General features: G+C 40.5%; 1 protein-coding gene across 1 annotated transcript in view; it reads left to right on the forward strand.

The window, feature by feature from the left end:
• The window catches only part of LOC139743110 (ectopic P granules protein 5 homolog), a 59,566-nt gene extending 47,367 nt beyond the window's left edge, over window positions 1-12,199 (forward strand). The window contains exons 35-45 of the mRNA XM_071653615.1: window positions 181-379; window positions 1,454-1,532; window positions 2,406-2,518; window positions 4,026-4,207; window positions 5,025-5,210; window positions 5,676-5,827; window positions 6,814-7,007; window positions 7,670-7,918; window positions 8,458-8,683; window positions 10,650-10,856; window positions 11,842-12,199. Coding sequence (XP_071509716.1) covers window positions 181-379; window positions 1,454-1,532; window positions 2,406-2,518; window positions 4,026-4,207; window positions 5,025-5,210; window positions 5,676-5,827; window positions 6,814-7,007; window positions 7,670-7,918; window positions 8,458-8,683; window positions 10,650-10,856; window positions 11,842-12,199 — 2,145 coding nt within the window. The remainder of the gene's footprint in view (window positions 1-180; window positions 380-1,453; window positions 1,533-2,405; window positions 2,519-4,025; window positions 4,208-5,024; window positions 5,211-5,675; window positions 5,828-6,813; window positions 7,008-7,669; window positions 7,919-8,457; window positions 8,684-10,649; window positions 10,857-11,841) is intronic.
• The last annotated feature ends 250 nt before the right edge of the window (window positions 12,200-12,449 follow it).

Consider the following 12,449-nt stretch of genomic DNA (forward strand, 5'->3'; position numbering starts at 1 on the left):
CCCTGTTTTCACAGTAGATGTGCACAGTGTCATGTGACAGAAAAATGAACGTGTATAGATGTATTGTCTTACAGTCATCATTTCAAATCTCATTCAGTATCATAATTTTGCCATGACTTGATTGGTGAATATTAGTTGATTATTCATGCCAATTTCCAATCTTTATGTCGTATGTCACAGCTGCGAGACAGCCTGGACTGGCTGGGACAATACTTCTCCCGGCAGCGCCATGAGAGGGCGGAGCTGAAGCAGTATGGGCTGTACAGCCACTGGAAGGACTACATGCCCACCCTGTCCAGCTTCCTGGGCTTCCTCGCTCTCAACTGTGTGCTTCAGGAAGCAAAGAGACTGCAGGAGATGGGTACTCCCATAGACCAAGGTTTGTAGAGCTTCCAGCCAATGGGCTGTTTTGTGTTTGTTACCTCTGCCAAGGAGGGAGTATGTTTTTTTGTCTTTGTTTGTTTGTTTGTCTGTCTGTCTGTTTGCAAAATTAAAAAAAAAAAATGTGAATGGATTTAGATGAAATTTACAGGAAAAGTTGATAATGGCACAAGGAACAGATTATTAAATTTCGGTAGTGATCCAGATAATTGTCTGGATCCAGAATTTTTGTGTGTGTGTGTGATTTCTTTTTTCTTTTTTTTGAGGGGGGAGGGGTGTAAATAGGGCCAACAAATGAGGGAGTTCAAGCTCGCATATTTGAAGTGTGCATACATGCACTAAATTTGTGCTTGAGGCGCAACATACAGTAAGCTGCTGATGAGGTAGACATGTGATGATGTGTAGACACTGCAGCTAGAAAGGCTCCTTTGTCATTGGGATATAAAGGCGATTCTCAGCATGCATGTAAGGATGGAAATGAGCTGCTTTGCGGAGGTCTGCGCTCTCTGCGTGCATTTCTTGTGTAGATGATTGTTGTCGCTTATACATGTATTTATTCAGTTCTATTTAAGTATATGATAGCACTTTTGTTGGTGTACATTTAGTGAGAGTTTTAAAGAATCTGCAGTGAAGGCATGTGAAAACTATATGGAATATCAAGGGACTTTTTATTTCTCACAAAAGACAAAAACAGCTGAATCTCATCTCTCCATTCAGAAAACTTGATTTGTTTCCTTTTTTTCCTAATTTTCAGTTATAATTGTATCCAGGTGATATGAACAACTCTAAAAATGTAAAGTTGTAGAGAAAATTAATTTTCAGTGTAGCAATGTAGAGCTAATGACTGTTGGTCATTGTTGTGAATGGTCACAAGTGTGATGGTACAAGATTTTAGATTTTTTTTTTTTAATGAGGTGAAGCGGAATTGAATAGTGCACCTCGTCTTTCACAGAGTGTGAAATCTTGTTCTATTGCACGAGACTATGCACAAGATTATTTTTTGGTGATGTATATTAGAAGAAAAATGAAGGCAGTGACTTATATCTTATGTGTGTTCCATTGTGCCTGTCAGGAATCAAGGCGTTGTGGGAACTCATCGTTTCATTCTTCTCGCCTTGGGTTGCTTGGACTGAGGTCCCGTCACCATCCAAGTAAGTTTAACCGCAACCTTGGTGGTCTAATTCCTTTGCTCATCCAGTATTTTACCTGGCTGATGAATTTTCTGTTTGAGCTACTAAAGCTTGAAAATTTGTGATTTAAATTTCATTGAACTGGCCGAAACCCCCCCCCCAAAAAAAAAAAAAAACAAAAACAAAAACAAAAGCAAAACAAAACAAACTCTAGTATGGCCCTTAGGCATCATCATTTGGGAATCAATTGTTACAGACGGTGGTCTTCTTGTAATATTTTTGTTGTATTAAACTTAGATGGTGTATGTCAGAGCACTTTAAGGACAAGTTCCCCCAGATACATATCTATGTACATGAGTGGCATGAGTGAATGCAGCAATATTAGTAAATTACATTGGTGAAAGTTTGAGAAAATTGGGTAATTGCCCAAAAGTGAGGAATTCTTAAAGTTTTAGTGCCACCATCTTTGGATTGTTAGACTACTAAAGTTTGTGATGTTTCATATGTTGAAAGATATGAACAAAATATGAAGAAAATTCCACAAAATTTCTATTTTTTTAATGGAAAGTACGCATTCCCGTGACATGTTTCTGACATAGCTTAAGGGTAATATTATTTCTTATGCTTTCTAAAAGAGACAAGTCATGTGATACAAATTTGTATTTCATTATGCATGGAAAGTGAAAATGTGTTGAATTTTCTTAACATCAGACACCTTGGGCACCTTTGAATGTTCTACAGATAAATGTTGCTATATAATTGAGCTTCATAAATGCTATTCATCATCATCATCATCCTCATCACCATCATCGACATTTTCTTATAATGGTAAGATGCTCAAATATGGTGTTGAGATAGGAGTGTTGACCCATGCTCCATTCTGTCTACTTCCAGACCAAATACGTCCCTGATCATCCCTGCCTGGTCCGAGGGTGATGCCGACCCGGCCTTGGTGATGGTCACACTCTTTACAGAGACCACCAGCTTTATGCAGGCTCTCTTCTACAGTAAGTTTTTGTCTTTCCATGATATTTTGTTCCCCTCTGATTACATTCAGGAATGTGTTAGAAACTGTAGTGCTTACAAACCCAGTATTCCACAACTTTAAAACAACCCCCCTCAAAAAAAAAAAAAAAAAAAAAAACACCAAAAAACCAAATAAACAAACAAAAATGATAATTTTTTAGAGAAAGTTTTTTTTTTTCCCTACATAACACCAATAAGATCAGACTAAAATGCTTGAGGAGCCAAATTCTACATCATGTTCAAATTATTTTCCATGAACACAGCAAAAGCACACAAACAAAATGGTAGGGATTCTCATCAAAATGCAAAATCTAGTGCACATGCTACATGCACACCGCACTAACTTCTTCCATTACACACTGGCGGTACTATACTGAAAAAAGTTACTTTGTGTGAGAGGCAGACCCTGAGCAAAATTCTTCCATGGGGCCATCAGCCCAGGCAAGCCATGCCTACGATGACAGTCTCCTGCTTCCTTGTGGAATCCAATGTACCGCCTTTTCTGATTTGTACACTGTGACCTTAAATGTATGATAACCATGCTGTAGTATCACATTTAAATTATGGTATACTTTTCTTTTGCTTCTTTGTAACTTAGTTATGCTTTGTGCTTTCATGAACACTTTGTTGCTGTCAGGTGGATATGCTGGCAAGCATCATTTAATGAACAGTCATGACATCACAGATGCTTTATATCTCAGTGAATTTAACCCGTTGAGGACGGACTTATTTTGCTGCAACACGCATTTCCCATAGACCCCTGCCCGGGTATACTCGGGGACTCATCCTCAACGAGTTAAAAACCAACATCTCTGTTTAGTAGTATAAAAGACCTTTTATCTGCTCATGAGCAAAGTGGTATTACAAACTGGCTTACACATACCATCTTTATGATTCAAGGTAGAGAGATTTGATATGAAAAATGAGAGTCAGGGTCAAAGGTCAGGAAGGAAGGAAGGAAGGAAGGAATGCAGGAAACAATCAAACTTCTCCAATTAGGGTTGTGGTATTGAAGAGTTGCCTAGTAAAGTTTGAAGAAGAGCCAGTAGGACTCGTATTCCATCTCAAAAGGGGTAGCTGAAGTGAAAGTAATTGCAGAGGTACATAGTGACAGTACTAGTGGCAGTCATAAAAGTCTTCATTGGTAGTAGTAGTAGTAGTAGTAGTAGTAGTAGTTGTAGTAGTTGTGAATTGAGTTAAATTTAATTGAATTTATTTCATTTCCATCAGCAACAAAAATGCATATTTTTTACAGGGATGAATAAAAATGATATACAAAAGAACAACAAAAAAGAGAAAACAAACAAAATACACTATTCTTTTTATGAACTGAAAATAAAGAAAACTGTAATCACAGACTTTTATCATAAGTAGATAATTGTGATGGAAATGAAGGCATGTGGTGATGATGCTGGTGACGGTGATGTTATGAAGAAACCCTATTTTTCCATGATATCGTTTTCTCTCTCTCTTCCTCTGGTGATATAGATGCCCAGATCACCACTTCGGCCAACATCCTGACCCTGTTCTGGTCCTACTACTCCCAGTGTATGGCGAGGAAGGAACTTCGGTTTCGGGAGGACGTGATGTACGCCTACCACCGAGCCATGGCCAGCCTGCCTTGGAATGAGTTCTACCCGGACGTCTACTGCATGGAATCCATGATCAAGGTTTGCTCCATTCATGCTTCCACCCAACCCACTGTGGGGTGCTTGAGTTGCCAAATTTTTCAGACTGTCTGTTCTCTGGCCCAAATCTCATCAATATGGCTTTTGATACTAGGTATTCTTTGGTGGATTTTCTTGATACTCTGCCCAGATGTGCTGCATGAGATGTAGATATGCTGAGGAGATTTGGGCAAATATCTTAAAGGATGAAAATGTAAATGAGAATTTTGATGTTGTTTTTGTTGTTTGAAATACGAATAAATGCTATTTGAAAGAAAGAAAACAATCATAAAGGAACTCTGTAAAGAAAATGCATGTTGACTTGTCTAGATTGATACCCTTACCATCACTTACGTGGCCAAATGAATATCTAAATACATGCCATATGTTTTATTATAATTTGTGTATCATTTTACTTTAGATTACTTGGATATGCCCAAAAAAAACTTCCAGACCAAGATTCTACCAGTGACACCATCTGTCAATCATTGCTAAAGTACTAAAAGGATTAACAGAAGACATTGGAATGTGCCTTCTTGTAGACTGAGCATAACTTGCCTGTTTCCATGTACATGTAACTCATATGATTAACAAAAGACATTGCAGGGAGGCAAAGAAAGCAGTTTGCACACAAAAAAAAGAAGAAGAAAAGAGACAGAAAAATCATTTACTGGTTGAAAATTTTAACAGGACTCGGTCCTAAGTCAGAGGTACATGTAATGAATTATTTTGCATGATTGTCTGTTTATCTGTTGTTGTTTTTTTCTTCACCTTTGACAGTATCGTTTACCTGACGTGTGCTCTGTCTTGTTTCCTATAGATGTATGAGGATGGACAGAACAGCTGTCTACTCTTCCTTGCCTCCATCTTCCCCCGCATCCAGTGGCCCGCCATCATGGAGCGCCTCATTGCCGGCGGCGACGTTCAGCAGACCAATCAGCATCTCTCGGCCCTGCTCAGCATGCTCATTATCTTTGGCAACTCTGACGAGATCGCAAGCGTCCAGGTCAGAAAAAAACCAGTGTCTGCAAAATTCATCTTTGTGTGTGCTTTTATGTTTGTGTCATATAGTTTCTCTGTCACTCCTGCTTTAGTCATTTACTTACTTGTATTTTCTCACCTCAGAAATGCTGTATTTTTTTTTCTACCTCTGGAATGTAGTCTATCTATGATTTACTGGACATATCAGTGCTAATTCAATACCATATTTATGCATTTCATTGTAAGGATACGAACGTTATGTTATGTATGATAGTATTGCAAATGCATCTATATGCCCTTGCATTTGCTGATGGGGGAGGGGGGCTGTTACTGTTTCTTACTGGAAATCTTATTTCTGTATTTCAAATCTTGTTAACCTTTAAATCTGAATGATTTGCCTAGCATACTCAAGGCTTTAACAGCTTCACGCGAAACAAGAATCAATATTTGTGTGTTATTGGTTTGTTGTTGTTTTTGAACCATGATACAGGGACCCAGTCTGAAAGTCCTCATAGCCGAGTCGCACCAGTTGCCATGGTACCTCCTGGATGACAGTTGCTATCATAGCGCCACCATGTGGCAGCTGAAGAAGAGTAACCCTCGTCTGGTCCTGGAGGAACAGTCAGTCAGCACCGTGCTGAGGTATCGGCAATCATCAGACATGATTACTTGTTTCTATGTGCAGAGTTGCCAACTTGTTTGTTTATGCAACAGTCAGCTAGTTTTGCTTTTTCTTTATGGAAAACAAGAGAATTTGATTTAAATGTGTGTTTGTTTTTTTCATTTGATTTAACTGTCTTACTATGCACAATTTCCCATTTTTTTACCAAAATGTGTGTTTTGCCTTCAAAATCTAGTTGTTGATTTTTTTTTAATATGCAGAAGTCAAGAATGCTGTGTCCACAACATGTGGACAGGGAAGGATGTGTAGTACAAATGGGGAAGTGGCTAGGAGTTATTATGTAGTCTCTACTGTATTCTTCTTTCAATATATGGGAGAGATGCCTGTAAGTGTCCTTTTAAAATATCTTTATATACCCATTATTATCAACACTTTCTGTCTTCGTGACTATAGCTACTGGTAATGATGTGAAATGGTGTGCACAACTGGTTGGCAAATGCTGCAGTGCTGTGCCGCTGCGTAGACACTCAAATATTTCATTCATTCTTGCCTTCTGTCATCATCTCACAATAGCAGTCATGTTGCAATGCCAGGCGTGATCCTATTTCCATTTAGACTGTGGGGAAATCTACTGACATAGCACTGGTAAATTCTCATTTTGTGCATTGGAGCATGAGAACAGCCGTGGAATATGTCTTGTATTCTATGCAACTAGGTGTTTTCAAACTGGTGGTGTAATGTTTATTTTACCATTTCTTTAGCAGTGTGAGAAAAGCTGTTCTGTTTATTCTGTATAGAAAATATGCAGTTTCTGTTACCATGTCTTTCCTTGGTGTGTGTTGCAAACTATCTTATACAAACTGTTCACTATGTTTAATAGTATGCTGAAATCAAGCATTTAGTCCATCAGTTGCTACAGCTACAAATCTAATGGCAATATGTCATGCTATCACTCTCTTTCTGAGTGGACGATATGACTCCAGTTTCCTCCCCTACCTCTCCACAGCCTGATGCGGTCCGTGGCGGGCGTCGGCAGCACTGAACCCCCCAACCCCCGGCTGGCTGCCAAGCAGACGGCCTACGTCGGGCTGGTGGTCGGCCTCATGTGCCAGTGCTCGCAGGACAGGCAGGTGAAGGCGGAGCAGTTCACCCTTCCCCTCCACGGACTGCTGCGCGATGTCACCCTCATCTCTTCCCTGGGTGAGTGCAAATACTAGAAATAGAGTGAGAGAGTGATCGGTATGAGAGAGAATCTTGTCAGTATCTGTTATTATTGTTCAGATTTTTAGTTATACTTGGCAAACATGTAAAAAGAGACCCTGAACATGAATGTTTATGGTTGATATTTCGGCAACAAGAGTGAATTATGATTTGATGTGTACAAGCTGACTGCAACCTGAATCATAAAATATCATCTTGTTATCAAATTTTGTGGAAATGATTGATATGAGAGCTGGTGATTAAACACTCCTATGAGCAAATTCACATGCTTTCAGGGATTTCCAGATAGAGGACACTTGAGCACCAAGGAATCAGCAGATTATGTAGCTCATTGAGTTGCAATAACTGATTGAAATGTACTATAAAACGAGGATTGTTCACGTGCATTATAATTTCGCAAATTTCTCGAGCGGCAGCATTCGCGAAATTAAAATGCACGCAAAAGGTCTTGCCTACACGATATGCATTGGATGTCGGTGGCAAGTCGCAAAAATTTCATGCATCGAGAAAGGCAGTTGGCTCTAATTTGTGAAATTTTCATGCTGCGAATATATCGTGTTTTACAGTATCTTTGTTTTTCCTTTGCCTGCTTGTACCCTCTTTCCCAACCCGAACTCCGCCCTGCCCCCTCCCCCACATAGCTCCCCCGAGTGTGGATGCTTCTGCTCACCTGTGCTCCCTGCTGACCACCGTGCTGTCCCTCCTCAACGGGTGCTCCCCTGTCGCGGGGGCGCCGGACTCCATCGTCCACTCATTGGTCAGGTGGCTGGCGGACTGCGGCAACGGCGGCTTTGTCCTGCAGGTCATGGCTGTGGCTTGCAACACGCTGGCCTCCACCAAGCACATGGCCCTGATCACAGAAGCCTGCGTCGACTCCTACTTTAACACAGGTCCGTAGGCCAGGCACTGCTTCAGCTACCAAGTTTTCTGACTTTCAGAATTCTCTGCTAAGTTGTTTGACTTGCTTGTTTGTAGTCAGTGCAAAAAAAGAAGTTAAGTGTAAAAAGTCATTTACATCCCTTCATATTTATTTGTTTCATTGTTGGTTGTCATTTGATTCAAGGAAAAATTGATATGTGTGTGATGGAAGAAAATCATGATTATGAAAATCATCCACTTATACATGTATTTGTGAATAGATGGATAGATAGGTACATATAGATATTTTGGTGGATAGACGGATAGATAGTTGAGTAGGTAGACAAAAATATGTTGATATGTTTCTAGATAATGTACATTTGTATACTGGGGTTGTGTCTATCTACATGTATTAATCTATGAATTGGTTTTATCAACAGTTTTACATATCTACCCCATAAAAACAACCTCCACCCCCCCCCCAAAAAAAAGTTTTGAGAAGAATTGATTGATGAAATAACATCAGAAGGATTTATTTTTTGAGTAATTTCCAATCTTCCCACTCTCTCAGCAACGCCAGCTCCGAGCGATTCCTCCTGCGGCTGGGCGGCGGTGGTGGCGGTCCTGAAGATCCCCCAGCTGTCCCACGACGAGTTCCTGGCCCAGTGTCTGGAGGGAGGGGCCTTCCTGACCCTCTATGCTTACCTCTCCCAGAAGCTGCCCCAGTGCCGGAGCCTGGAGGAGGAGACGGCCCTCCAGGCCAAGATGATCGAGTGGTGCATCAACTGTAAACCCAGGTCAGACACCAGACACATGCCCCAGCTGTAATTGGGCAAAATTTCTATTTCAATTTCAATTTTAATCTTCATTGTCAAATTTGGAAATTCCTTTTACTTCAAATCTTACACCTAAAGTATTAAATATATATATATATATATAATCAGTAATCACAAGACATTCATCATAAATACAATTTTTTGCATGTAACAATGAAACGTAATGAGAATTATCTTGTTTTTGAGAAAATGAATTTGAAAATATAGTTCATTCCCATTGTTCTTGTCCTTTGAGTGTGAAGTATTAAAAATGGTAGGCATTGTAAGGGATTCTTACAGAATATTTCCACAAAAAATCAGCTGACAATAAAGATTTGTCATTCTAGAGTATACACCACTTTTAAGATAGATACAGTTCTTTTGATACCAAATCAGAGCGCTCTCTGTAGGAGTGTTTCTAGTTTGTCAAAAGACCATAATTATCTTGACTTTGAACCACACACCCTCTGTGACTCTGTATGATGATATGCATTCTTTTGCTGTATTATTTCATGTTATTATTCGTCCAGATGAAGATATGTACGCAAGCAAAAATTTGATTTCTCTCTTATATTGACCTGCGGCAAAGCACACATGTATGGGCAGGAAACAGTTGTGTTATGCCCAAACCTGCACCGATGTATGTGGTTCATCTGAATCTCTTGATACTGTGGCAAAATGGGATAAAATAGACTCACAGCCTGTTGCATACATGTAGGAATGACATCCTCTTTGATTTTTTTTATGCCTCCGCCACGAAGTGGTGCCAGAGGCATTATGTTTTCGGGTTGTCCGTCCGTCCGTCCGTCCTTCCGTCCGTCCGTCCGTCCGTCCGTCCTTCCGTCCGTCCGTAATGAATTTTGTGGACAGGGTAACTACCAAAACCTATTGAGGTATCCTAATGAAACTTGGCATGTATGTGTATTAGGGGGTGAAGTTGTGCCTATCAACTTTTGGGTGCACATGCTCAAGGTCAAAGGTCAAAAGGTCAAGGTCAAATGCTTACAATTTTACTATTTCCCCCATATCTATGCAATGCCTGAAGATATTTTCTTGAAACTTAGTGTATACATGTACTACCCAATTAAGATTCTCTGGTGAAAGTTTGGGGTCATGAGGTCAAAAGGTCAAAGGTCAAAAGGTCAAGTAAAATGTTAAAATTTCACTTTTTTCTCTGTATCTTGGAAATTGTTCAAGGTATCTTCATGGAACATAGTGTATATATGCATCTACTGACTGGCAGTGGTTATCTAGGGAATTTAGGGTTCATGGGGTCAAAGGTCAGGGGTCAAAGGTCAAGGGCAATACTTCAAAATCTTACTATTTTCCTTATATTTATGCAATGCCAGCAGGATATTTTTTTTTTTTTAAACTTGATGTATGCATGTCTAACCCAATAGAGATTCTCTGGGATTTTTTTTTTTGCCAAGAAGGTCAAAGGTCAAAAGGTCAAAGATCAAGTGAACGTGCTGAACTTACTTTTTTCTCCATATCTCGGAAGTGGCTCAAGTTATCTTGAAACTTAGTACATGCTGAATTTATGTATGTTCTGCCTGACAGTGCTTCTCTTATAAATCAAAGGCCAGATGAAAATGATAACAATTTACTGTTCAATACAGAAATTGCGCTTTTTCTCCATACCTTGAAAATTACTCAGTGCATAAACTTATGAAATGGTCAAAGTGAAGTTAAAGTTCTTAAATCCCCAAATACATGCTCTCCTATTCATCCAATTAAACATAGGTCAAGGAAGGTAAACATTCAATACATTTGTGACAAACATGTCATTTTAATATTTTTGCCAATTTTGTGAAAATGTAATCACACATTGTCCACATGTACTATAGACCTATTAGGAGAATCATGCATTATGGCGGAGGCATACCAGTCGCCATAGCGACATTTCTAGTTTTTTCTCTCTCTCCTTTTTTCTTCATCGTCATGGCAGCCGGGAGAACGAGTTCAAGCTACTGCTGTGGTGGTACAAGGCCCTGGAGCTCAGCACCAGGATGATCAACTTTGGCACCCCGGAGTGGAGCGTGGCCCGCACCCTCAACAACCTCGCCCCGGCCATCCAGGCCCTCGGGGAGGACCGACGGACCTCGGGGATTCTCGGCGCCCTCGGGTTCGGCAAACAGTCGCAGCTCTCCTTCAGGTAAATTGTGGAGAGGGAAATATCAAAGTTTTGTAGGGTCTCTTTGTTCCCAGATGGTCTCCCTTCTTCCAACTCTACCACCACCACCACCAAATCTCAGTCTCTCTACAAAGAAAAAAAGTAGAAACTATAGAATGTAAGGATTGATATAAAGTGAAAAGTGAAGGTTTGATAGGGTCTGTGCATTCACAAAGTACAATCGTATCTCTCGTCTTCCAAATCTCCTACCACCACAACCACCACCAAATCTCAACCACCCCCCAACTAAAAAAAAAAAAAAGAGAATCAATAGCATGTAATGACTGATGTTAAGTGGAAAGTGAATGAATGAATATGATCAGAAGAAGATACTCTCAAATGGTGGAGTGAGTCATGTGTTAGCAAAACAGAAGAAATTCCCTATATTATGATATATTTCCCATTTGTGCCGACATTGGTACATATTCGAAAATATTGTACCTGGTTACGCTGAAAATTTCCAAGATGATATGTGCATGAAGAGAGTATGGTATAGTAATGTGTATCTTACGTGAAGTATCACTTGTAGATGTGTTGATCTGTTGTCATTTCTTAATGTCAGTTATGACAGTCAGGTTTTTGGAGGCAAATACTGTAAAAGTGGATATTTTCGCACGACTAATTTTTTGCGCTTGGCCCGGTAAGAAGAGTTTCGCGTGTTTTTAATTCCGCGGAATCAAGACATCACGCACAGGACCATATGGCAAGCAAAAACATTTGTGTGCTTTTATTTTCGTGCTAGTTTTTGGTTGCGCGAAATGCGCGAAAATTACAACACCGCAAAAATTTCCACTTTTACAGTAGTATGAGCTTTTATCTGCATCTCAATGAGAAAGCCAGATGGATGGCAACACGTAAACATTGTCTTTTTTTTTTAACTGTCAGGATATACTGTTCTTTCATCATTACTTTCAATCTCATATTTTCTCGCTCTTTTTTGTTTTCGTTTTGTTTTAAATTTCACCAGATTCCGTATTGCAGCAAGAAGCATGGCGACCTTCATCATGGCCCAACTGCCCAAGGAGGGGATGCGCATGGTGGCCAACGCCCCGGGGGCCATCACCTACCCCTCCCTGCCCCGTCCGTCCCGCTCAGGGTCCAGCAACGCCCATCAGGGCATGAAGCTCCTAGACAGCGCCCTGGAGAACCGCAGCTACCAGGAGCTGAGGGGGGTGACGGAGTACGTGCGACAGTTCATCCTGGATGGTCACCACTGCCTGCCCGACTCGCTCGCTCTCCTCTCGTACCTCACGGCACACCTCTATCCCGAGAAGACGTGTCTTAATGTGGTCCACAAGAGAAATGCGAATGCCACGGTGACGTAGCTACATCGTCGGCAAAGTCAATGGAAGGAGGAGGCTCCGTTTAAGTGGGAAAGGTTCATATGGAAAAGTCAGGCTAAATTCACAGTAGTTCATTGTGGTGTCAATGTGATGTGAGCATCTCGACATGATTTCACAAGAGAATGAATGATGTCTTGGTTGCCTAGCAACGACATCCTCAAATTCATTTTGCATGAGGAGGCTCCTTTTTTGTGAAATAGGGTTCACACACAAGTTAGAGTTAACTTGGTCA

Source organism: Diadema antillarum, unplaced genomic scaffold (genome assembly GCF_040938485.1).
Source record: "Diadema antillarum isolate AM-2024a unplaced genomic scaffold, OU_Dant_1.0 seq00001050_RagTag, whole genome shotgun sequence".
Taxonomy (NCBI): domain Eukaryota; kingdom Metazoa; phylum Echinodermata; class Echinoidea; order Diadematoida; family Diadematidae; genus Diadema; species Diadema antillarum.